We start from the raw sequence: 26,123 nt of genomic DNA on the forward strand, positions 1-26,123 counted from the left end.
TCTTCGTTATTCAAATAAGTAGTTCTTGGCGTGTTTCAGTGTCTCCGCGGTTTGTTCTCCACGCGGTTTGATCTATCTTATACTTTTGTTCCAAGCTATTTTCGTTAGTGTTTTTTCCTTGCCTTGTTTTCTTCGCATTATTCCTGGCTTGTTGTCCAGTGTTGTTATTTGTACTTTGTCGGCCTTGCACCTATTTTTTTGTAAATAAATATTTTTGTTAGATCAACTTTCCTGAGTCTACATTTGAAGGGTCCGGTACCTTCCAGCCACCTGACCCTCTTCCTCTTCTGTAATGTACTTTGATTTAAACGCAAAAAAGTGGCAAATACAGCTTGCAATGAACTTTATGCATTTATCATCTCTGGATTTAGCGAATGGGGGTGTAAAATTTACTCAAAAACATAACTTGTAAATGTACCTAGAATTTATGAGTCAAAAACACTTTACCTTTTTTGTTTTTCCAGTAAATATCATTGCTTGGCTTTGCATGACTTCTTCTAGGACAGCCTTTCCTAAATTTCTCTGATGATTTAGTCATAACTATATTTATACAAAGATCCTTTCTTTTTTCACATCTCAATACTTTCTCACTGTTTGCAGTTGTGTGAGAGGCTGCAAAAATGATTGTCTTTCATAAAAATGAGCATCTCTCACTGTGAAAAACGATTAGAACAAAATGGATGTCGTGCCTGCGCTTAACACTGCTGCTGTGAAGCAGCGTTACAAAATTGTGATGGAGGTGCCCTCACATTAGTCTGGATGCGCTTGTGTATGAGAGTATCAGTATAAATAGTACATTAAATTTTTTTTTTTTTATATATATTTTTTGTTTCAAGCTGTTTGGAGATTCCTATATCCCCAAACAATATAATGTAATTTGCTGCATAAAATAAATTAACAAATAACCACATCACGACATCTAAAATAACAACAAAATAAAGTAAGGCGATAACTTTCATTAGGACATTCGATAATTTAAAACAGTCTTAACATGTCTAAGACATGATTTCATCTAAATTCCCCAACATTCAAGAATTATGTCACATTTTATCAAACAGTTGGTTCCAACCAAGCAATTTGATTGGACCAAAGTCAATTCAATGAGTGATGCTGTAGAGTACACCAGCACTGTGGCTTTTAATTTTACTTATAATCCACCTCACGGGTATTCTAAAAGGTTAATTTGACCTACACCAACTTTCAGTGGTTATCTAGGGCCCTATTTTCATAGACTGTGCACATGTGCTCGCAATAAAAACTGGCGCATCTTCATTTTTGTGCCAGGATAAGTCTAGTTTACTGTGTTTGAGGATTTAGCAGCCCCTCGCTGAGCGTTCCGGCACACTGAGGGCGTTTTTTATAACACGCCCCCGGTGCATCTGAAAATTTGGTAACAAAGTAGACTAGATTTTAGACCAGGGGAAAGTTCGTCTAAGTTGTGGCACAGTTCACTTGTACAGTACTGGTGCTCATTCCACACTGCTTTCCTACTTCACAAAAGGTTCAAATTTATGATTATCATCACACTTGTTCTCCTTGGCCACTGATACCCTATCAGTCATTTGATTGCCCAAAAATTTGTTGAGGTCTCCCATGACGTGCTTTCTGGAGTAATATTCTTTAGAATCATATTTTTCCCCAGAGCTGTTTGTCAGGATTCCCAATTAGACATCTTCAGTGGCATTTGGCTTTAGATGTTCCACTTGAATTGGTTATTTGTGACAAAGATCAGCGCAGAAAAGCAGATGTTGGTGAAAAGACTCCATTGTACATGCATTAGATTGATTGCTTTGGTGTTGGGTGTGTGTGTGTGTGTGTGTGTGTGTGTGTGTGTGTGTGTGTGTGTGTGTGTGTGTGTGTGTGTGTGTCAAACACCATATGGACTTTCATCAGCTCACTGCCAATGAGGGAGAGAATTGAAAATGTGAAATGCTACCTGTGCTGTATACATTTTAAATATATATATAAAAAAAAAAAAAAATTTTATATATATATAAAATTTTTTTTTTTTTTATATATATATAAAATTTTTTTTTTTTTTTTTAAACGTGCAGGCAGAGATTAATCACAGCTGCCTCTCATGGGTTCCTTGTACCACATCCCGATGCATTCAGATTCTAGATGCATGGCCACGTATTTAGCGCCAAAGAATCCAATCTCAATTTAAGTCCCATTCTTTTAAATTGTTTAACGATGTGTGTTGCGTTTCTATTGCCTTTGATGACCTTTTCCACTTAATTTTATCCTTGATTCGTTTGAAATGCAGCTAATTTACATAGTACCACCCCCATCCAAAGTATCGTGCCATTTACTTTGCAACTAGGCTGCACAAACCACTACCATTTCCAAGCGACGGTCAGACTCCACAGAAGAAAAACATATTAAAGGCAAAAAAGTAGCAGTGCTATGTATAAATTAGCATAAGCTAACAGTGTTGTCAGCATTAGCTTCTGCTACGCTAATTGACAAGGGATCTTCAGCAGCTTGGTCATCAACTGCCGTCTCCAAAATGCAACTAATGCTTGCTTCTACGTCACCTGTATCAGGAATGTCACACGAACATTTGCCACTTTGTAAATTTGGTTTCCCTCAGAGGGCTGTTATAACTGTGAAAAACATGAAATTGTCATGGTATCATCACAAACTGAATTTGAAATCACAAGTCATGGAAATTTGGTACTATGCAAATATTCAAGCATAGCGCTATTTTTCAATTAATACTAAAAAGGGATTCGACACAAAAAATGTTTGTAATGTCTGTTAAATTTGAAAGCTTCAATTTCAGAAAAATATTTTCTGCCAAAATGAAAAGTACAAACCCTTTTTTGCTCAAAACATGAAGTAGACGCACCCCAAAGTGGACCAGATGTGGCCCGTGGGCCTTGAGTTTGACATCTATGGTCTATATGTGGGCAGGGGTCCTTTTCTCGACAAACTCTGGGCTTCCCCTGGTCATCCCTGGTAAGAAAAACTGTACTAGGTATTGTACAGGTGGGATCGGTGAACGGGTTCATCGAGAGTGGTTGATAATTCTTTACCCTGTTGACTGAAGAATTTCAATAACATTTTGTTATTTGTTTTAGCTCGGGATGCTTTTATATTGAGAGAGCAAAAGAGTAATCATTGTCCTTTAAGAGAGACAAGCTCTTTACAGACTGACTATCAATGCTCATGTGATCTTTTGTCAGCATATTAATCAAAGTTTTCAACCAAACGAGGACCACAGTGGTCTTCCCCCCAAAAAAGAGCTGAAAAAGGTCAAATGTCATCTGTACTCATGCTGTACATGCTCAAAGCAGTTTTGCTACTGGAACACATTCTCTTTTGAGTACACACTGCACATCACTTCTCATATTTGCTCTCCCGCATCATATTTACACCACTCTCAATTATTGATAAGTTATTGGAAATTACGAGGCATGTAAAGAAACGACTGGCAGCCGCACTCATAACTCAATGCCAACTCGCTGCTTATGTGAAACTGATGCATAACATCGCCACTGTTCTATAAGACCCTTCTTGCTGACGTCAGTGTCACAAAAAGTAAGAAGCTGAAGTAACTTTGCGCAGACGCGCGCACACACACACACACACACACACACACACACACACACGCACACAAAATTAGTTTGTGTGTTCATTTTTTAATGGTATGAAACAGCATTGTTAGATTTTAAGTCTCTTTTTGGCTTAAAAAAGGAGGCTGTGTTGACAAATCATTTCATTTCAGAGACCGACTCGACTGCAGAATAAAATAACAAAGAGGCCGAATGCAACAGCTAAATCACCACTCGACAGCAACAACCAGGCCAACAAATAACAATCTGTTTTTACCACTAGCCACAGGCGTGTTCTTTTATTGTTTCATAGCCTGAATAATATGTTTGAAAAACATGGTGACAGAATTTTATCCAGAAAAAAAAATGTAGTATAGTAATTTTGTCACACAACATTTACTTACAGAGCCTTCATCTGTCAGAAAAATATATACTGCCAGACAGTACAGTACACTATAAAATCCCAAACTGCCAATTCAGCAAATATTCAACCCTCTCAAGTTGGTTTGTCTGATTCGCCACCATCGCCATTGCAGACGTTTGACAGCATCAGCCATTTTAGCCAGCCCTGTGTGGCATTTGGACCAGGGCAGGCGGTAGTCTCAAGTCATATAAACTTTTTCATCTAGGATTTTTTTGTGCTTTATTTTCAACCCAGACCTGGCCCCAAGCCTCAGAGTTAATAGGGACATATGATTTGCATTGGTGGGTTATGGGGTATGGGAGGGTGTCAATTATTTATAATATCCAAAAGACAGAACCTGTTCTTACTTTGCTCAATATATTTGACGCTACCAAACTCTATTCGTGCCGCACCGCCACTCCCAGTCAGTAACCTTGAATGGTGTCCTTCGTGCCAACCGCTGGTTAGTATGACCATAGACATAATTCACTATATATATATGTATATATATATATATATACACACACACATACGTAGACGCCACTTAGAATACGTTGATGCTGCATTTATTTTGGCTGTGGCAAAGTGAAGTGATTTATGAAGATGCCTTGTTCACTTGCTCCTTGGAGATGTATCATCAAGCCAGAACTCTTTGGCTTAATACTGAACCATTGCTTTTGACTGTGTAATGTCATTCTAAATCAATTTTATCATTTTTATTTGCTGATAAATTTTATAATGGCAAATACGATGGCCACATTCAATATGGCGGATGCGCTGACATCCCGTAGAATAAGCCACCTAGTTCAACGTATATCTGCAGCAGAAATAAAAAGAAAAAAAGGAAACGCAACTCGATCTTCATGTTAGATGTCCAAAGAGGTATGTCTCCGGTGGTTTCTATATGGTTGATTTGGCGATTTATTTGCCGATCCCAATGTAATATGTCCCTCCTCACTTGCCGTACTGTAATTTTGTCAAGGACGGTCCAAACCTATGATGTACAACGACGAAATGTCGCCTTATATCCGAAAACTGTGACCAGTTGTCACCAAACTTTATGTTGACATCTGTACTTATGCTCACATCAACCTCTGGAAGTATTACAACACTCGTCCCAGTATTACCGATTTTATGGCTAGAGCGTTTTCCTCTCCATAGAGGTGCTCACTAGAGAAGCTAGAGTCGCTGAATGAGGAAAACGCTTTGTCCATAAAATACAAAACACTGTGACAATATTTTTAGATGTTGGTGTGGTCATAAATCGAGACATCCCCACACGTTTTAGGGACGTGTGCAGTTTCCTGACACAAACACTTAAATGTTTTTCGTTTTTATTTTATTTTATTTTTTAAAATGTTTGCACAGTGTTTTGGATCTACCAAGTATTCAAATATCAATCTGCAGTTGCCCAATAGCGTGTGTGTTCTTCAGGCATCCGGAGTGTCATTGTTGATCCTTGAGGTTAAACTGCTGCTAATGACTCCTACACTGTTGATGGATGTCACCGATTGCATCTGGAGTGTCTCGTGGAAGCTCTCCATTGAGGCGCTCCATCGTCACACACCTTCCATTGTGTGTGTTAATGAGCTTCGTGTTTCAAGTCTTAGCTCATCGCTTAAATTTGTCAGCCCTTTTTTTCTGACATGATGAGAGTTAATGTCTTTACGAGCTTGTGCTCAGGCTCATGTTTAATTGATAGTGGCCATGTAATTACACAAGTGTCATGGGTGCTTTATGTTTATGTTTCTGCTATAACGTGCTGCCTGATTGCGTCCATCAAAATGCTAATGAAGTCACTGATTTTTTTCTCACTTAGTGATGGTGTGAATATTTGTACCCTTGGACTGAGTGGCAATCAGTCCACCTTGTACACCTTTAGCTCAAAGTCAGCTGGGATAGGCAGTATTGAATATGAACAGAGATGAGCATGTACTCTGAACAACCATTAAGTAGAAATGAAACCTCTTTGTTTTGTAATTTTGTTGAGGATTTTATTCAGGTTGAATTAACAACAGTGGTCCAGATTCCAATTATGATTCGATGCTTTTATCTGATTTTTGTTGTTTTTTTAACCGACCATTTACATGTATATATTAAGTGAGAGAATGAGGCTTTGTTTACATCCACTGGACACATAAAACAACTCATGTGCAGACACAAATTACACTTAACTCCTGAAGTGTCAACACCATGTAGGAGCAACACTTATTAAAAAATGATAAACAATAAAAATATTAAACGTAAAGCCTGCGATTGGCTGGCATGAACAGATGAATGATTGTATCAATGTGTGTCATGTGACATAGTCGTGCTCTTCCCATAATTGCTTGTCTTATCTGCCTCCCCGTGCTCACTTGACATGTCTTCAATTCCAAAAAATTCCCAAATAAACTACTTTGAGTTATTCCTGATTTCATGTGGGTGCTTTTCTGTAGCCTTTGGGACCGCCTACCTCCACGAGTCATGAAAGAAGGAACCGATAAAAGATGCATCCAGCAGCAAGCACTTGCCGCCCTCGGGCTGCCCGCAATTCACCTTGTCTGCCATTTATCAAGCCTTCCATTCCGTAAGACCGCCTTCTATTCTCTTTCTTTCTCTGGAACATCTTTACCAGTGCTTTCATAATTGCTCTCGAGTGTTCAGTTCCTATATACTTAAATCGATTTCTCCACAATCCGTTTTGTTGATTCCCATTTTTTCAGGGCTGGGAAATAGATTTTTGACCCATAAGCTCTTTTGCTAGTCTCCAGATTGTTCCCTGTATATCCCCTTAATTCCGGGCTGTTTCTGATGCATCCTCCTACGGCACGTCACTGTCTCTGCCCCAGCTTGTTATTTATCTGTTGATCCATAACCGTTTCCAGTCTGGGTAAGTCATTTTTGATTATTAGTGTGCATTATAATTAACATGATCCGTGTTATCATTAATTGTCATAATCCTGTTGTTTTTGTGTGTCTCCAGCAGGTGGCAGAGGAGGGCCTTCCCTTCAGTGTACACACCTGCTGCCAATTTGGTCATCAAGTTAGCTAAGTAGCGAAGGACTGCCAAGATCCCTTGTCTGTCGGATTATTGACCTTGTTTGCTTCTCTGGCTCAAGTGTTATTTTCTAGACTTCTCGAACTAGTCATTGATGTTTTTTGCTCTCTAGTCTCTCACCTTGTATTCATATTTTTTGTTGTTTGATCTTGCTCTGTTTTTGTTTCGTGCAATTGCACTCTAGCCATTTTGTTTGTATACTCGAATGAACAATTTCCCTGCCTTTGCAAACACTTTTTCTTGAAGTATGTTTTTTCCTGATTCTTGTTGACCAACAATTTCTGTTCCTACATTGTCGGTAGTTTTTGCATTTTTGTTATTAAATAAATATTTTTTTGTACGGATTTTATTTGTGTCTACGTTTGTGGGATCCGATCACCATTCACTTCCTTCCGAACTGTGTCAATAATATATAATCAAATGTCATTTGATAACATTTATTTCACAAGTGCGTATCAAACTGCATTAATTTGTTTCCAAGAAGTAGCTCCTCATTTGAAAAGGGTTGATGACCCCCCTGCTTTGCGTTCTGCTGTTGCTCCCTTGGAGAAGATAAACTAATAAACATAGCACCAGACAAAAGTGCCCTTTAATTATGTTATTTAAATGAGGGGTGGTGTCAGTGATGATTGTTTGGCAGTGTTCTGGAGGAGAACCTATAACAATACCCTCAATGGGCCAATTTTAATCCTGGTTGCAGTCAGAGAGGTGAGGGACCATTCAATGGTAGAAATGGAAAGAAAATGGCGACACAAATGGGGTGCGATGACGCTAGTTTGCAGACACTTGTTAGAGTGACCCCCCCCCCCCCCGGATGCTGCTGCATGTCCACAACCTGTCGTCACGTTAATTCCCGGGGTCCTAAGTAATTGTATTGGTTACACAGTCATGGATTGATTACGCATTTAATTAAAGGAGAATGTAAAGGCGTGTGCTCAAGTGAGCGGCAGCTCATTTGATTGAATAAAATTCGATGTAACATGCCATCGAGCACAAGGTGCCCAACATGAATCATCATGTGGTATTTCTTCTTTGCTCTTACTCGCAGATTTATTTCATGCACTGGTCGGGATCAGCTTTCAGGCGGCTTGATAGGAAATTAATTGAAAGTGGATTAAATCAATAATGAGTTGAACTCCTCAACCAAGACGTTGCATTTGCCAGTTTAGACACCTCATCCAACCTCTCCCGTCCACTCTATGCAATCACCCTCTGCAAGCATAACCGAGGGTACTTTTATTTGTACAATCAACTCAGATGTCTGGATAACACTTGAAGACATGCCGATTATGTTTTAGGGCTTCAAATTTATTGTTGACGAAACTAAAACAAGTGACAAATGTCCTTGAATTTTGATTAAAGGGCACATGTATCGGCTTTTTATTTTTCGACTAGTAGATGGGTCTCTGGTGTGCAATCATTTGGCGATCTGTGCTTTTCGTTTCACATGAGTTGTCCATATGGATTTTGTGAAATGGGCCTTGTGGCGCGTCAAGTTACGACCTTCGCGCAAGTCCCAAGGGGTTTAAAAAAAAAAGAATCCAAACGAAAAAAGGGTGCAAAGAAGGTATGAATGCCCTGGTTTGTATTTTTAATCATGTCAACGTAACACATTAAAACTCAAAAGTCATACAATGTACTGTACAATAAGTCAATAGTTTTGTTGTTGTGATCATCATGTCTTTGGATCAACCAATATACAACTCTGTCACTTTTACATTGCAGCAACTGATTGCATGTGAGCTATGTTCCACAAAAAAACAAAAACAAAAAAAGCAAGACTTATTGCTTATTGATATTACTTCCTATCTCCCAAGCACATCATTGAAATAGTCATTTGTGTAGCTGTATGACATCCTGTAAGCAAATACACCTGTTTTCACCTTTTTTTTTTCCAGAGGTGGCTGTCATAGCAAGTTATACAAATAAAATGATCTATGCCAACAAACAAAAAACAAAAGGCTGGAATGCACAACTTTAACATTGAACTCAAAATATAGAAAACTACATTTGGATGTTGTCTATCAGACAGTACCCAGTATCTTAATCGGAAGCAGAGATGGGACAGAAAGCGTGGAAAAAAAAAAAAAAACAGCGACAACAATTTTTTTTTTTTGCATAAACCTGCTAGTTAAAAGGAAGTGTGAGGATAAGTGCATCCCTAGCAGGTGTAGCTTGAGGTCAAAGAGCCAAATGTGAAGTCGAAGAAGACAACAGCATCGCTGAAACGCAAAGAGCCATGTCAGAATGTCCCAGTCAGTGAGATGTTCATAAGGACCGTCCCCCAAAAAAGTACTTGGAGCGATTCCATTCAGTGGAACGTGTACTTTCATTGACTATTAAGTTGAGGAGTGCCTCCCGTAATTGTGATGTCATCATCATTCCCATCTCTTTTCGATGTTAATCATTCTGGGGAGGGTCTCAAAGTCCTTTTTAAGTGGCAATAATACATTTCTATAATACTAGCATTCATAATCATAATTAGTGGGCAGTGTCAGTTCCTTTCATTATTGCCACAGCTTCAAATTAGATGAGCCAAAATGGTTCCTATCTGACAAAGTACCTTCTACCGCCAAAGGGTTTAAGTTGACTCCATTGAATCTTTAATCAAACAAGTTTTTTCACGGGGGTCCCATTATGAGTGAATATGTTCCACTCCCCTTTGTAAGTTTGTAAGTGCTATAAATGACAGACAGATTGTGAATTAAAGGGCACTTTTGTCACTCGAATATGTGGCATAAGAATGAATGAGCTTTAAGTGCTTTTTTTTTTGCCTCCTTTTTTTTTCTCAATTGTATTTTGGAGCCCTTCGGCGTAAACAGTATGCTGTTGTGTTCTTGTAGCACTTGCCTGGAGAATTAGATCGGGTACATTAATGATAGAAGGCTTATCGTCAGGGAGCGAGTTTGTAGGAAAAAAGGGGTTTCAATGTATTCAAGGTTATTAGTGAAAAGTCTATCAAAAATACTGTTACTCTTTTCTTTTTTTTTTTCCCCCAGAAGAGAAATACACAAATGCTGATAAAAGTCTACACGTTAAGCTAATGGCACATACATATACAGGTTCAATACAAAATTTAAAAACCATATGAACATATAAGCTGAAACTTTAAAAGGAAAAAAAAATACTCTTATTTAAAAAAAAAAGGTTGAAAGTGCTAGAACTCAGATTAGCTCACAGAAACCCAGGGAGGACAAACTTAATACATGCCAAAAGCTTTTCATTTCATTTTTTTTTTAATATATAGAAGGCGTTTTGAGTTTTTTTTTTTAATCTTTAGGAATATTTGTTACAAAACTAGAATATGTTTAATTTGATTGCTACAACATTTGGCTTAAGCCAAGAGGGTTTTTCTTCGAAACAACCTTTTTATTTGAATCATCACACAGCTCAATTTAGAATCTTGCTTTATTGTTTTGTTTTTGTTTTGTTCCTCAAGACATATCAACAACAAAACTCAAAAAGGTGCCGTCAGCTAATTCGTTTAGGATTAATAAATCGCGTCATGACTCATGACTCATTTACAAGAGCCAGTTTGAGAATAAGTACAATGCGGGGGTAAAAAAAAAAACAACAACAAAAAAAAGTTAAAAAAAAAAAAAACACTTTAAATCAAATTCCGAAGTTGAACGATGAAATCATGAAGGGATGAACTAGTGACAACTGTGGGACAATTATTCTGTGTTGAGCAGCCTGGTGCTTTCATTTCCTCTGGTAAAAATGTCGGACAGCACGTAGCATCTCATGACAAGCGATTGTGCAAAAGTGTAGTTTCTTCTCCCCAGGTTTTGGTAAGAAAAATAAAAATGAGGTGATGTGTTGTGTTTTTTTTTTCTCTCGAGGTCCTTTGTACAAACAGACAACAATAATATCAACAAACAGACAAAACAAATAAACGACAAAAAAAAAAAAAAAAAGCAATACCCCGCCATTGTTTTCGACTCCTTTTTCTTTTTTACTCTACTAAGCAGCCGAGAGAGAGAGGGAGGATGGGTTGTGGGGGGAAAATGAGGCTGGGGTTTGAGGAGCTGATGTATATTTTGTCAGTTTGGGTTGGTTGTGCATCCTTCTGTCCATTTTGCAACAACAAAACAAACAAATAAACCAAAAAAAAATCATCTAGTGGTCTACAGTTGTCTGCAACCGTAGATACGAGCAGCAAGAAATATTTTACTTTTTATGTGCTGTTTTTTTGTGTGTGTGTGTTTGTTATTCATCAACAGCTCAACAGCCTGAAGTGGGCGTGGCCTTCTCATAACTCATGGCATGAGGTTGGCCGTAGCTTTAAATGAGAGTACATATAGTGGATAAAGGAATCGTGAGTTGATCAATACGAGAAACCACCAAAATGATCGTCGACAGCCTAAAACGTTGACTTTGTGGAGCCGCCTTTTGCTTTAATGACGGATTGACGGGAGCCTTCCAGCATGCTACATCTTCACCGCTCTCTATTATTTGATGCTAGACCCCCCCAGGCCCCCCAAAAAAAGGTCTTCCTACATTTCAAAAAAAGTTATGCCTCTCTCCAAACATGTGGGCAAATGGGTTATTGTCTAAAGAAGGTTAAAGTGTGACTCTATTGCAAAAAAGGATGCTTATTCTAAATCAGAGGTGCGCAAATCCAGTCCTCAAGAGGCCCTATCAAGTCTGTTTTAAATCAATGATTCCCAACCAGTGTGCCGTGGCACATTAGTGTGCCGCGAGAGCTCTAACGGTGTGCGGAAACTAATAAAACTTCACTTAACTGGTAAGAAAAGTATTTATGAATAACAAATATTGCATCTTTGTCCGGTTATCTGTGCCAGTAACTCATAGTGACAGAAAGAACAAATAAATGATCTTCTAGTATCTAATTGACAAATGTATACTCTTTTTGTGACAACTTTGTTGATGTGACGTGCGATTTTTCGAACTTAAAAAAAATGTGCCTTTGCTAAACTAAATGAGGACCCCGATTGTTTGAATCAGGCGTGTTGGAAGAGGGAGACATCGAAAACAGACTGGATAGGGGCTCTCGAGGCGCGGACTTGGCGCTTGGTCTAAAACAAAAGCAGTGGAAGCGTATGCTCACAGTGCAGCATCGTGCTTTGAGGCTGTTTTTCTTCAGATTTAGCAGCAGCCTTATAAGTCAAGGTGGAAGCACTTACGAGCAGGTCCAAATAGAAATCAATTTTGACAGAAGAGCGGGCAAAAATTGCCTAGTTAAGATGTCTCATGCTGAACGACCCCATTAAAGCAAAAGGTACTAAAACTAAGTTTTTTGTTTTTTTTTTATTCCCCTCTACTAAACGATTTGCTCCTTTTCAAGTGAATTGTATTTTCCCTTAGTTTTGCTTGAATTTTTTTTTTTGCGTGAGTTCTCATGGCCTTAAACCACATTTTCTCTATCCACTATATGTGACCTTTTGAGGCGTAGGGTTAACTTTGGGCTCAGGTTCCTATAGTCTGGCGGTGAACAGGATTGAAAATATCTGGAACGGCGACCTACGATCGCGCGTAGTAGGTTCGTCCATGTCAGCATTCTTATTGACACATTCTAGCTAGATCAAATCCTAAGTGACGATGAAGCCATTAAGAGCCTGCTATAAATATCGTAGCGTCCACAGTTCTGATTCCGCTCTCCTAACTCAAGTACATGTGAAGGTAATGACTGGATATGAGAGAAAGCTTAAGGGAAAACAAAAACAAAAACTAATACTTCATCCATTGTTTGAGAGAGAAAGAGAGAGAGAGGATCAACACAAATGTAAACCTGCCGGACAACCAAAAAGAAACATCATCACTTTGTTAAACTAGATAAAATACGCATTTACTGAGATAAAAGTGTTTACGCTAATCATTTTTGAGATATTTCGTACACTGCAATAACATTCTTGAACACATTTTTTCCTCATCTGCCTCTGTAACTCTTTTTTTTTTTTTTGTTTTAAGCATTCACATATGTCAGGGATCCTCATGACATCTTTTCGAAAGAGACGGCCCAAGCTAAAGAGGCCGATTTTATGCGCCGTGACATACGAGAATTTAGTCAGAAAGCAGGATTTTTTTTATTTTATTTTTGAACGGGATCGCAGTGATGTACTCCAGATAAAAAACAAGTAGCATGTCGTCCACTGCGACAGACCAGACATGCCGCTGCGCAAAAAAAAGGATCGTTTGCCAATAACAAGTGTTGTATTTTGGAATTTGCGTGAGGGGGGTTATGGCATATATTTTGATAACATTCAGCGTTGAAAAGAAAAATGCCAAAGCTTTTACAGGGAGAAATATCAGTTTTTGACGTTCCTTGCAAATCCCTACTAAATTCTCGCAAGTACAGGCTCTTTTTTTATGGGCTAGTTAAGAATGCTCCACAAGACCACTTTTTAGCATAACTGTTGGAAGGAAGTCGATTCTGGGTGTTGCGACCTCAAAAGTACGATCATGAGGTTTGAAACAAAGCCGATTCCTAAAGATGGAAATGCCTTCGGGTAAAATAAAAAAGTGCTTCTCTTGATGATTTTTTTTTTTTTTAAATCTGCATCATGTTTAAACCAACACTTTTCACATTCTTTCTTTTTTCCCCTTTAAAATGCCAGATGCTTTTTCCGTTTTCCATTCAAACGTGACTGTAACGGACGCCAAGCAATAAAAAAGGAGCCATCCGCCAAATTTACAGATTGCGAAAAGAGCACTTTTTTTTTGTCCCCAGAAGGATCCCATTTGTGCGATTAAATGGGAGAACGTTTGAGGTAAATTGCGGATTCCGTAGCTCTTCTTTTCCCTCTCAAGATGAGACGTTCTACTGTGGTTCAGGGAAAAGGAAAATTAAGTCAAACAAAAATATCCATTTCAAACGATATATATATTTTTTTCTGGGTAACAACAATAAAGATCGTCACTAAACTTTGATATATGTGTCCTATTGCTTTAGGAAGAAAGCAGTACCGTGACTCTGCCTGCTACGCTACTAAATGGGGATGCAAATATAAGGGGACATAAATGGCAATGGAAAAAAAAAAAAGCATTAATACATCATTAAAACTAGAGGTAAAAGGAAAATAAAATCCCAAATAAAAGCAGCTTCCTTTTCTTTTTCACCCCATTTTTCCAAAAGGGCCTTTTGTATACTTTTAGGGATAAATTCCAATCTTGTGTGTGCTTTCATTTAAGGCATCTAAGTTTTCTCTCTTTTCTTTTTTTTTTCTTTTTCTTTTTTCTTTCTTTTTTTTTTTTTTTAAATTCAAAATCTACTCACTGTTTGTTTTAATCTAGCTTTGAAAACTCTCACTGAAAAGCCTGGTGGAAGCGAGGCAGTGTGGTGGTACTAAGGCTGGAGCTGAATACTGGTGGAAGAGGGTGCAGAGGTCCAAGTCCAAGACCCCCGCCGGAGCTCTGATGCTCCTGAGGTTGTGGTTGCAAAGAGGTAAGAGGCGCCATGGCGGCTGCGGCGGCAACTGCTGCGGCGTGAGGCTCGGCAGCGTGCAGAGATGAAGAGGAGGAGGAGGAAGACGAGGAGGCGGCAGACGAAGTGTAACCCATCACCAGTCCTCCCGTGCTCATGGGGGCGCTGTAGGGAGGGAGGTTGAGCGGAAGGAAGCCCAGCAAGTGGGAGAAGTCCATGTTAGCAGCAGAGAGAGACTCGGCGATCACCGCGGGGCTCTTGGACAGCAGGGGATCTCCGCAAAGTTCTTCTGGCAGGCCAGCGGGAGGCTCCAGTCCATCCTTGGGGGGCGAAACAGCAGCGTGAGGCTCCGCGGAGGGAAGCGGGCCCGGCAAGCCACTCTGCAGATCCATGAGGAAGCTCTCCATCTCCACCTTCAAGGGTTTGTCCAGCAGGTATGAGGTAGATCCCAGCTGGTATTTGGGGGCTTGCTGGGAATGGTGCTGCTGCTGGGGGACCGAGGGCTGGTGGTGGGGCGGGGGCGGCGGAGGGGAACGGTGGTGATGGTGGTGGTGGTGATGGTGGTGGTGGTGATGGGAGTGGGGGTGCAGGGATCCAGTGGACTCCATGTGGCAGCCCATGCCCATGGATAGGGGCGCCGACATCAGGGGCGGGTGAGGGTGGGTCACTCCGGAGTTTGACATGGCCTGCAGGTGGTGGGGGTTGTACACGCCCATGGGGAAGGGGGCCCCGCTTGGGAAAGGCTTGCCCATCATGGGGTCCTTATTCGGAGCCACGCTGCACATCATGGGGCTGAGCTCCTCCTTCACGGTGCAAGGAGGCGACCCGGAGGCGAGGAGGCCCAGCATATCCGGAGGCTCGGTCTTGATCTTCAGCAGCTCCTGCGAGTGGCTCTTCTTCACGTGACGCGTCAGGTGGTCCTTCCTGCCGAAGCGCTGGGCGCAGTACTGGCACAGGAAGTCCTTTCGGCCAGTGTGCACCACCATGTGTCGCCGCACGTCCTTCCGCGTGTAGAAACGGCGATCGCAGTGGTCGCACGGGTGTTTCTTCTCCTTGGCCCCGCCGGATGATTTCCCCGAGTGGCTCTTGAGGTGCTCCAGGAGGACGGGCGTGCTCTCGTACCTCTGCATGCAAACTTTACAGGTGAGGTCCCCCGCTGTGGCCGAGTGCATGGCCACGTGGCGCTTGTAGCCCAGTTTGGTGTTGTAGGGCTTGCCGCACTCCTCGCACTTGAAGGCCTCCTTGTTGGGGTCGTGGGTCTGCAGGTGGTTCTTCAGGTGGTCCTTACGGTGGAACATTTTCTCACAGAACGAGCACTGGTGGGTCTTCTGTGGAGAATGTGTGGCCATATGCCTGCGGAGGACCAGATTTGATTAGCGGGTCAGAGAAGATTGCACCGACAGCGTGTAGTGTAGAACATTAGTACAGTCAAACCTCGGTTTTCGAACGTCTCTGTTCTCGACCAAATCGGTTTTCGACCAAAAATTTTGAGTTTTTTTATGCCTCGGAAGACGAGCGAAAATCGGTTCTCGACCAAACTGAGCGCACTTGAATGCGCCACTTGAGTCCTCTCGCCTTCCTTACACGAGGAAGTGACGCTTCCTCGTTGTCATGATTCGATTTGGGACCAACAGGTGGCACTGTAGGGCTGCAGCTGCACACCTGTTGGTCATTAGGTAATTAGTGCTTTAAAAGGACTCCCAGCCCGACCACTCATTGTCGGGTCATTGTTGCTCTTTGCTACTGTCATGTTTGTTTGTTGCCGTTTGTCTGCTACTGTCAGGTTTGTTTCGGTCATGTTTTGGTCACAGTTCTGTTCTAGCTTCAGTTGTCATTTTTGTTTGCTACTTTGGACTATGTTTGTTTTGGATTTAGTTTTCTCTGTTTCAATACACTTCTTCAAGTTCAACCTGCTCCTCCCTCTTGCCTGCTTTTTGGGGTCCACCACCACCTCGCAACGTGACACTCGTGTAGGGTTTCATTGTGAGCAGACGTGTTCAATAATGATTTTTTTTTTAAAAAAGAGCGTGGTTTCCATTTTCGAACAAATCGGTTTTCGAACAGCCTTCTGGAACGGATTATGGTCAAAAACCGAGGTATGACTGTATAACTAAGTTTCTTTTTCAAGGTAACGGTGGCAACACCGCATATCATTACCATTTTTCAAAAATGAAATTAAGAGAAGCGAATGAACATACTATATACAGCACAAGTAAGGAATAAATACAACTTTTGGTACCAGTAAAATTCATGAAATCAAAGCCTTCGATGGCTTTTCCAGTTACCTGATGAAAAAATACTTGCGCAGTCTGCTCATTGAGTGACAAGTGCCAACAGACAAGACAGCGGCCACAATTTTTTAAAAAGTAACCTTTCGTCTCCATTTTGGTTTGCAAGATAATTTAGGTTGGAAATGCCCATGATGCAATTTTTCAAGCTATTTTTGTTGGGCTTTACTCCCCCTGGGATGTAAGACAGTCATTTGAGTCATTCACATTTTTTATGTAAATAAGCTTTCCTTCCATTGGGTCACTGTTCTCCTTAATGTGATCAGGAAAACACCTTTATTCTGACTGGAAGCTTCATCGTGTTATCGGTGTTGAAATTCAGTCGGCCGGAATTGTGGCCAGCCACGATGCACTCTGGGGTGGCCACAGCAACGCGATGGCCCAGTTGCACTAGAAGAAAATGTTTTTCTTTCAAAAGCAAAAGGCAGATTTGTAAACAAAAACAGTATGATTTGTCAAGTCCTTGGGTTCAACTCAAAGTCAAGTCGAGTCTCACGAGACATGTGGAGTCTTTCGTAAATCAGGGAATCTTAAATTGGCATCAACTCAAGTCAAGTCATTTGACTTGGATCCCTCACTTCTGCTATTCTGAATGTATATTATGACCTTGACCTATCAAGCGTGTGATAAACGCTCTGAGTACCTGAAGAGTTTGTATTTGGAGCTGAAGGCCTTGGGGCAGTGCGGCTGTGAGCAGTGGAAAGGTTTCTCTCCCGTGTGACTCACGGCGTGGAGCCGGAGCTTCTCCTGAGAGGCGAACAGAGCCCCGCACACCAAACACTCGTTCCCTCTCCCCGCCTCTTCTTCCTCGTCTTCTCTCTCTTTCCCCCTCTCTCGCTCTGTGCGTGGCAGCGAGCCGGCGCTCCCAAACAACTTGACGGCAGTCCGTCGTCCCTCTTCCTCCGGCGTCAGTGCGGTAATACGGTGTGAGGCATCGGCGGCAGCAGCTGCCATGGCAGCCCTAGAGAGCCGCTGCCATGAAAGTCCACTCGGGGTTCCCCTGCCTCGTGGGCTCAATGTCGGAAGTTGGAGGGCCGACAGGTGGTTTGGGTGGCGAAGTGGCGGCTCAGTAGAAGCTTGAGTGAAACATCGAGATGAGCGAGAATCTGCAGTGAAACACAAGGACGGATGTTAGTCTGCATTCTGACCACTGCCGAGGTGCCCACAAGCAAGGCACTGAACCAACCACTAAAAGCAAATAAACATCCGTCCGTCCATTTGCTTATCCGCTTTATCCTAACAAGGGTCACGGGGCGTGCTGGAGCCTATCCCAGCAGTCTTCGGGCAGCAGGCGGGGTACACCCTGAACTGGTCGCCAGCCAATAGCAGGGCACACCGAGACAAACAACCATCCATGCTTACAGTCACACCTAGGGATGATTTCGAGAAAACCCATAGAGGCACGGGGAGAACATGCAAACTCCACACAGGAAGGCCGAATCAAACCCTGCACCTCTGCACTGTGAGACTGACGCTCTAACCGGTCGACCACCGGGCCGCCCGACAAGTACAATACAGTGGTACCTCTTCTTACGAAATTAATTGGCTCTGGAAGAAATTTAACTTGACAACTTTGTTCGGAGAGACGCGTTTTCCATGTAAATGCCCTAATTCGTTCCAAGCCCTCCCCAAAATTCAGACAAAAATGTTTTCTAAAGCATGAAAGTAATGCATCAAAATATGTAACAAATACATGTTACAATTAGATCGTTGCACAATAAATGGGAGTTGTGCATAATGTAAAAAACAAAGAATAAAGAATAACAATGATGGTCATTTAACTTGTAACTGCGTTCTTGTCATTTTTTTTCCCCCTGTTTAGTCCATGTTCTCTCTCACAAGTGGTTTTTGCCTGGCGTTTTGTAAAGAACTGATCCAAGGACGTTTGCTTTTGTCGGCTTTCAACAATCCTTCGAAAATGTCCAAGGCAAACATCAGCATAGTGAACGATCGCCCGACCGGTGAACACTTTCTCTGGGTGATTCACATTTAGGCGAAGGGCGAATGACGAGTACGCTGCACTGACACACATCTCTCTATCTACACACATAGTCACATACGGTAGAGGTCCCTCTTAGCCAATGGGATGCCAGGATGATGCTCGATAGTAGCCAATGGCAGAGCAGCTATGAGTATGTTGCGTTCAGGAAACCCGGAGCTGCGAGTAGTGGTCCAAATTGTTTTCTCACCTTTCGTATCTTGAAATTTGTTTCGTAACGAGAGGCAATATTTTCCTGTTGAGATGTTTCGTAACTTGAAAAATTCGTATGAAGAGACGTTCGTAAGTAGAGGTACCACTGTATTTGGTCTAATACAAAGTATCCTACTTACTAATCCTGCTGTCTGTCTTTATTTCCTTGTGTTGCACTTTTCCTCCTCTCACGTCTCCTCCTCACCCAGTTCCAAGAGCCACGCTTGGCGGCGAGTGCCAAATACTCTTCTGCATCTTGACTCTGGGAGGAAAACAAACAGAAAGTCGAACATGACAAAGTTGTGTAAACATGGCTCGATAGATATTTGAGATGATTTTATTACGATTATCGTCCTGATGAATTGGTTTCTCTTTGCTTTTGATGTTTTATGTCAAGCATTTTGAATTTTTTTGAACATGAAATGTGCTATACAAATGAACTTGTTTTGCGTTGCTGCGCTGCATCACTTTAAAACAGAGCAACGGTTGCATGTAGCCTGCCATTAAAAAAAGTTCTCAGTGTGATGCGATGCAGGTCGGTCGGTCCGTGCTTGCTCAAGAGCACCTCGACAGAAGTAAAGAAAAAAAATCAAATTTGGAAAGTTTCCATGGAAATGAATAAACCAAGATTTGATCAAACTGAAGGTTGACTTTTAGGGTATTTAGGTAGAGTTGGGAAAAATAAGACGATTTCATCATAATAACAAAATACTACAATAACAATTATATGATGTGTAATATAGTAAATAATATATATTTTTTCCCCTGAAATGCCACAGCTGTAACTTACATCACATGGTAAAATCCACAATGTGCACGCTTGTATAGGTTAAACTTAACAACAACAACAACAGCAAAAGAAAATATCTCAAAAACCTGGTGTACTACATTTTTAAAATCAGTGTCAAAATTACGTTGAGGGACACATAAAGTCTCTGATTACAACTGGTGTTGACCAGTGTAATTATTTGCTTGAATCTGACTAAAACAACCAGATTCCATGCAAGTACGCAATCAAAAACACAAAGAATTCTTCTGTCATATGCACATATAATAAAGACTCTGGAATGTAGATTTCTTTGGAGAGGGGCTCTTTTATTCAAACAATTTGATACGAAATTTGTTGGGATTTTTGGAAGGGAAGGTGCTTTTTTTTGGTTGATTTTTGAAATAGGTTTTGTTGGGGTTGTGTCGTATATAATTCAACATTTATTTGTTTTTGTTCTTCAATGAAACAATTGATGCTGCAATAAAATCATCCAAACTTGATCAAGTTTGGATCACAAATATATCTGTTACATGGTCATGATTTTTAGTTGTATTATTTTTGATGTATTTCTGCTTAGGACAAAACAAAATGGTTCTTCTAATTAAACATTCCAGAAATATACTAATTGTGCACCTCTAGTCAAGATCCAGTCTCGCATTTCTCCAATGACGAGTTGTCATTTGACTTAATCTACAGCGGAACTTGGACTGTGACCCTCTGGTTTAAAAACTGCAAGTAATTTCCAGCCTAAACTACTTCCGCTCACTAGAGGGCGCTGAATGACAAGTGTGATAAGATTACCAAGAGTGTTTTTATGGCCATGGTACTCCATTACATACGTGTGTGTGTGTGTGTGTGTGTGTGTGTGTGTGTGTGTGTGTGTGTGTGCGTGCGTGTGCGTGTGTGTGTGTGTGTGTGTACGAGACTAATGAAGGTTTTCTTATCTTATCTTATCTTACATTTGTGTGCGTGTAAATGTACAGGTATGTACTTATAATAATAATAATAATACATTTTATTTATAAGCGCCTTTCTTGTCATGAAAGTGGGCGAGGACGCTCAGGAAAACACACACATGGCCCAAAGGTTGACAATAACAACCCGAAATTCAACACCAAAACTGATGCACACTTTGAGGTCAACGAAAACAACAACTCGCCTCAAAGTTGAGCAGTCCATCCTTTTAACCCCATCACCCCTCGGCCATTACACATTCCTTTATGCACCCCAGCTGACCTCTGCGCCCTTTGCCACCGACTAACACGGCAGTTAAGTCCAAGGTTGAGCGGACATAACAACGGCAGTGCCAGGTACCACGTGAGTCCAGAGCGTATACTTGAAACCGTGTAAACACATGTTGAACAAAACACACACTAACAGGCACACTTACACACTCGCACGCTTTTTGTGTGTAAGAGGTCACCGAGTTGAGAATGACAGCTAATATGATGGAATTTGCTGCAAGTGTTTTGACAGATGCTTCTGATGTTGTTTACGTGTAAACAAACGCGTCTACATGCCTCTGCAGGCATCGTGTTTTGGCATGCACAGCACAAAACATGCACACGCGTACACTTACAAGTGTACGGATACACACAAGAAAAAGTGTCTTTTAAAGCTCCATGAGGACCTCATGAAATAATTTCTTTTGAGAGGGTCACCACTCCCATTTTGACTGCTATGGTACATAGTGCATACCGTACACATAACACACATACCTGTAAATGGTGTATTATTTACCGTATATATGCTGGTTAAAAAAAAATGTAAAAAAAATGTGAGAGAGAGAGAGAGAGAGAGAGAGAGAGAGAGAGACGGCGAGAGAGAGAGAGAATGTTTTTCTGTCATTGTTAATATACCTGAAAGAGAAGCTCTTCAACCCAAATATTTTTAGTGATAAAATAGAAATATTAGTTACCCATTAATTACAAAATAATGACCAAAAAAAGGCAAAACAATATTTCTTGATTCAGATGTGAAATTATACTTAGAAAAAAATGTTTTCATGATTGAATGTTAGGTTTGTATTGTATTGCATTCCTTTAGCGTAGCTCCATCTAGTGGATGCATAACGCAACCGCAGCCACTATTGTAGCTTCCATTCTATGGGCCTTATAAATGCAGCGCACCCTATATATTAAAACAGTTTTAAAATCATTGAAGGTGTGCTTCATACTCCAAAGTGCCGTATAGTGCGGAAAATACAGCAATATTATATATATTATTTACTCACAGCCAGTCTAAAGGCAATATATTAACCTCTTATCTCTGGGCTCCACTGTACATAAAACACACACACACACACACACACACACACACACTAACTATTGTGCGATATTAAAAAAAAAAAAAAAAAAAGGACTGTGAAGCAATTTTGTGAATTTCAAATGTTATGTCATATACTGAAGGTCACGTGTGTGCTCTCCTGTGTATGTGTGTGTGTGTGTGTGTGTGTGTGTGTGTGTGTGTGTGTGTGTGTGTGTTTACAGTGGTGGATAAGAGGACCTGACAGCTGTAGCATTGTGCAGTGATCATCACCCATCAGGGAGGGTGCAGGGGGGTGACACCCATCCCATTGACCACCCTCAGGGAGCCCGGCTCCATTGTTGCAGCCTACCCACGTCGCACATTCCTGGATTGAACCATGCCGTGTCGTACTGCCGCACAACAGCGACGTGCAACGTATTTAGCCATAGGCTTGTGCAGCATCTCTCACACACACACACACACACACACACACACACACACACACACACACACACACACACACACACACGAGCACACACGAGCACACACTAAAACACGGAAAAAGCACATATGCACGGACATACACACACACACACACACACACACAACGTGGATAGCCTCAATCGACATCGGCCAGACACACACACACACACACACACACACACACGAGTATATACACTCCACCCATACCCCAAGTAAGACTTCCGATTTCGAATAATACTCCAATTTCTAACGTTGGCCGCAATCTGTAATAACAATAGGCTGTCATTACAAAAAAAAAAAAAAAAAAAAAAAAAAAAGGCGTGCAATAAAAAAAAAAAAAAAAAAAAAAAAAAAAAAAGATCAAAGAAAAAAAAAGATTTGTATTCGGGTAACGGCGTTTATCTCCCGAATTTTCAACTCATCGATTCAAGGTGATGAACAGCATACACACACATCCCCATCTGATACCGAATTACAGGCCACGACTTATTTCCTCATATAATAAACAATACTCTCCAACACAACAATCCAAATTTAGATCATCTTCAGACAGTACACCTTCAGAGATACTGACAGTATTGTCATGGCCTGTAAGTTCCATGTGCTGTTCACAGGAAAAAGAAGGCAAAAGTTGACCCAAGGAGGTACCAAAGTATCTTTTTATCATGATTTAGTTTCTGTTAGTTTCCAGCAGGTGACCGAGGTGTTCCGGTCTTTCCAGCTGCTCACCTGTTAACCATCATGCTCAACAAACTATTTCAGGACTTCCAAGCCGACAACCGACTGTCGGATAATTCGCCTTGCTCAAGCTATTATTCATGTGCAACTTTCTAGACGTTCCAGATTTTGTTCAGTTTTTCTCGTTCCTTGTTAATTGCTTTCCATTTTCTTGTAAATAGTTTGTTAAGTTATGCTTGGTTTGGTATTTGTCATGATTTGATTCTCCTGTCCTTTTGGGACGAGCAATTTCCGTTTGTATTTTCCTTGCCTTTTGCAAGCGCATTCGCCCTCACACTCACACTGAGGGACAATTTTGAGTGTTCAATCAGCCTGCCATGCATGTTTTTGGAATGTGGGAGGAAACCGGAGTACCCGGACAAAACCCACGCAGGCACGGGGAGAATATGGAAAATCCACACAGGAAGGCCAGAGCCGGGATCTAACCCACGACCTCTGCACTGTGAGGTCGACGCGCTAACCACTTGATCACTGGGCCGCCTTGAGACAATTAGTTGTTTTAAAATGGCAGATTTGGGTAAATGTCGTTTTTGGGGGTTTGCTGTTGCTGAGCCATTGAAAGATGTAATCCCAATGTTAACCACAGAATGGCAGACATTGCTCACCAGGTGCTGTAAAATGCATCAGAGAAGAAGAGGAGAGTGTCATGGCCACCGTAACACAGTCTCAAAAATACACAGACAACAATGATTTTGTTTTTCCACATCACTGAGTGTTGGTTGGGAGTGCAAGAGGAGTTAATCGATTTGTGTCCTCCAAAAACAGAGATGGATTCAACACTGAATAGTGTGACAAACGCACATGGTCAATTAATTGGAAGAGCGGCTGTTGTGGTAGACTCGCCTTACCAAGGGGACCCATCAGGGAACAACTTGACTGCCCTACACTGTACTCCATTCACACAGGTGAGTGAGGCAACTTATCAATTTGAGCATGTGATTGTTATGCATGTACAAAAATAAGGTAGTATAATATTAAAATCTTTGAGTGGTGAATATGACATTATATCATGCATCTGGTTTAGAAGTGTACCTTCCTATGTGGCCCCTAATTAGTGCTGATGAAAAACTGTGCCCCCCTCTGCTGTTGAAATTGCCCATCCCTGCACTAAACTATTGACACTGCTGAAATTCTAACACGAAGTAATCTTGGTTGAAGTTGACTGATTTTTGCTTGACTTTTAGAATTGTTGGCATCTTGACATTGTGCTGGCATTGAAGTAAGAGGAGCGTCGAAGCACAGGCAGTTTAAGAGCTTCAGCACAAACAATAAAACGGCGACCGTTCCCACCGTCCAATCGCACAAGCCTCACTGCACAAATCATAAAAGCTGGAGCAGGAACTTTGCTTCCAAAATGGCTTCGATGCCCACGTACGTACGTTTGCTGGAAGCGGCGCTCACTTCCCCTAATCAGGAAGGCTGAAAGCAGCATTGAACCGCCACTTTCCGCCTGGGTGTCTTTGGTTTCTGTCCTGGATGAAAGAGCTTCCACATTCCTTTCCAGCAGGGTCAGAGGTCATCCTCTGCACTGCACCGCCTGCCCGCCTGCCACAGCTCCCGCATGCTGAGTGACTGCTATTAACCCTACCGATGCCGGCCCCATCCATATGCATGTGAGAAGAGGAGCGAAATGTTTGTCGGAGGCTTTGTAATGTCGGTGACGTCTACAAACGTAGCGGACGAGGCCGGGTTGGTGCGGGCGAAGCGGCGTGGACCAAGAATGGCGTCACAGTGAGGCGAGGGGCGCTGCTCGACCGAACTTTACGAACAGCCTAAATATAGAGGCTGAGTTCACCATGTGGAGTTTAGGTGACAACAGCCGCTCTTATGAGGAGGGGGTAGTCAGGCAAAGGGGGGTGGGGGGTGGTGGTGGTGGAGTAGCAGAGAGCAGGGGGTGGGGGCTGTGTCGTTCTCTGAGGAGGTGAACGTGCTACACAAACATGCAATTTAAACAGTCATTCGATTCGACATTAACGTCGCTGTCCAATCAAATGCACCAAGTTCCAAATTGCGTGCGTTTATTTAGTGACAATAAATGTTTATACAAAGTACATCACACGTTAAAAGGGCAATTTTTACAACATTTAGCATTCTTTGGAAATTTACTTTGCTTGAACCGTGTTGCGACTTCATTTGTTTCATTGTTTTTGAAAAAGCGATTCTTTCAATATTCACGTTAGCGTAGTTTCTTCGATTTCTTCATCTACTACTACTCTTCTTTTTATTATCTGGCAGTCTAAATCAGCGGTCCTCTCTTTTTTTTTTTTCTTGCAGAGCGATCAGCACCCCAAAGGAAAAACTTCATACACATTATCTTCGGAAGATGGAGCTCGTTTGACAAGAGAAATTCTTCCCATCGTTTTTGCGGCTGTATCTCCAGAGCAACGTGGAGGAGGAAGCCGTAGTGCTAGTAGGTCAACAAAAACAAAGCAATACAATAAACTTTTTGAATTATTTGAACAAGTGGCACCAACGTGTTGAAGTGGAAAGCATGAAAATGCCAGCAGAGTTAGCGCAGCCCGCCCGCGTAGGCATTAGCAGATTAGCCGCTAATAACTAGCCGGCAACCACCGGACAAAAGCATCAATAAAGCGTGTCATCTTTTGATCGGGCACATTTGCAATTAGCGATGATTTTAATGGTGTGTGTGGGATCATAACTTTAAAAATTATGTTTATATTTTAAGGCACATTCATTATTCTTGATGGGTCAATTTTTAGTAGTTCACAAAGTCACAAAATTTTGAGATAAAGGTTTTCACTGGACAACAATAACTGTTTTCTCATTAAATTCATGATCATTTTACTTTACTTACATTAAGAAATGTTCCACTTTTGAAGTTTAATAATGTTGATGAGCCACGTTTTTTACCTTAGGCAGCAAAGCAGCATTTTGGTTCTGTTTTCTTAACAGAAATCACATTCGCGAATTATAAAGACACTTTCAACTTGGAGATTGAATTAGAAAAATGGGTGACAAACTTGCAGAGAAGCTTTTCATTGAACAGCCACACTTTGGTTAGA

The 26,123-nt window shown here is 41.3% G+C and overlaps 1 protein-coding gene and 2 long non-coding RNA genes across 5 annotated transcripts in view; 2 read left to right on the top strand and 1 right to left on the bottom strand.

Annotated features, from left to right (window-relative positions):
• Window positions 1-7,344, top strand: part of LOC109514176 (uncharacterized) — a 68,487-nt gene extending 61,143 nt beyond the window's left edge. The window contains exons 2-3 of one of the 2 annotated variants that reach the window (XR_002167948.1): window positions 6,399-6,529; window positions 6,929-7,344. This is a non-coding gene — a long non-coding RNA (uncharacterized LOC109514176). Of the gene's footprint in view, window positions 1-6,398; window positions 6,530-6,706; window positions 6,824-6,928 lie in introns of those variants that run through there. The other variant, XR_002167947.1, reaches the window with a different exon arrangement.
• A 3,851-nt stretch (window positions 7,345-11,195) lies between these two features.
• plagl2 (pleiomorphic adenoma gene-like 2) overlaps window positions 11,196-26,123 on the bottom strand; it is a 42,649-nt gene continuing 27,721 nt past the window's right edge. The window contains exons 2-4 of the mRNA XM_019866746.1: window positions 19,004-19,125; window positions 17,316-17,778; window positions 11,196-15,737 (exon numbers count right to left, since the gene is read on the bottom strand). Of these exons, the coding sequence (XP_019722305.1) occupies window positions 14,267-15,737; window positions 17,316-17,626 (1,782 nt within the window). The 5' untranslated portion in view covers window positions 17,627-17,778; window positions 19,004-19,125 and the 3' untranslated portion in view covers window positions 11,196-14,266. The remainder of the gene's footprint in view (window positions 15,738-17,315; window positions 17,779-19,003; window positions 19,126-26,123) is intronic.
• LOC109513980 (uncharacterized) lies at window positions 20,672-25,778 on the top strand. Of its 2 annotated transcripts, none has more exons than XR_002167908.1 (4): window positions 20,672-20,949; window positions 22,122-22,314; window positions 23,866-24,005; window positions 25,375-25,778. It is a non-coding gene; the product is annotated as an uncharacterized LOC109513980 (long non-coding RNA). The 2 variants fall into 2 exon arrangements; XR_002167909.1 differs by having other exon boundaries at window positions 20,672-20,942.

The sequence above is a fragment of the Hippocampus comes genome, unplaced genomic scaffold (genome assembly GCF_001891065.2).
Source record: "Hippocampus comes isolate QL1 unplaced genomic scaffold, H_comes_QL1_v1.1 scaffold139, whole genome shotgun sequence".
Lineage (NCBI taxonomy): Eukaryota > Metazoa > Chordata > Actinopteri > Syngnathiformes > Syngnathidae > Hippocampus > Hippocampus comes.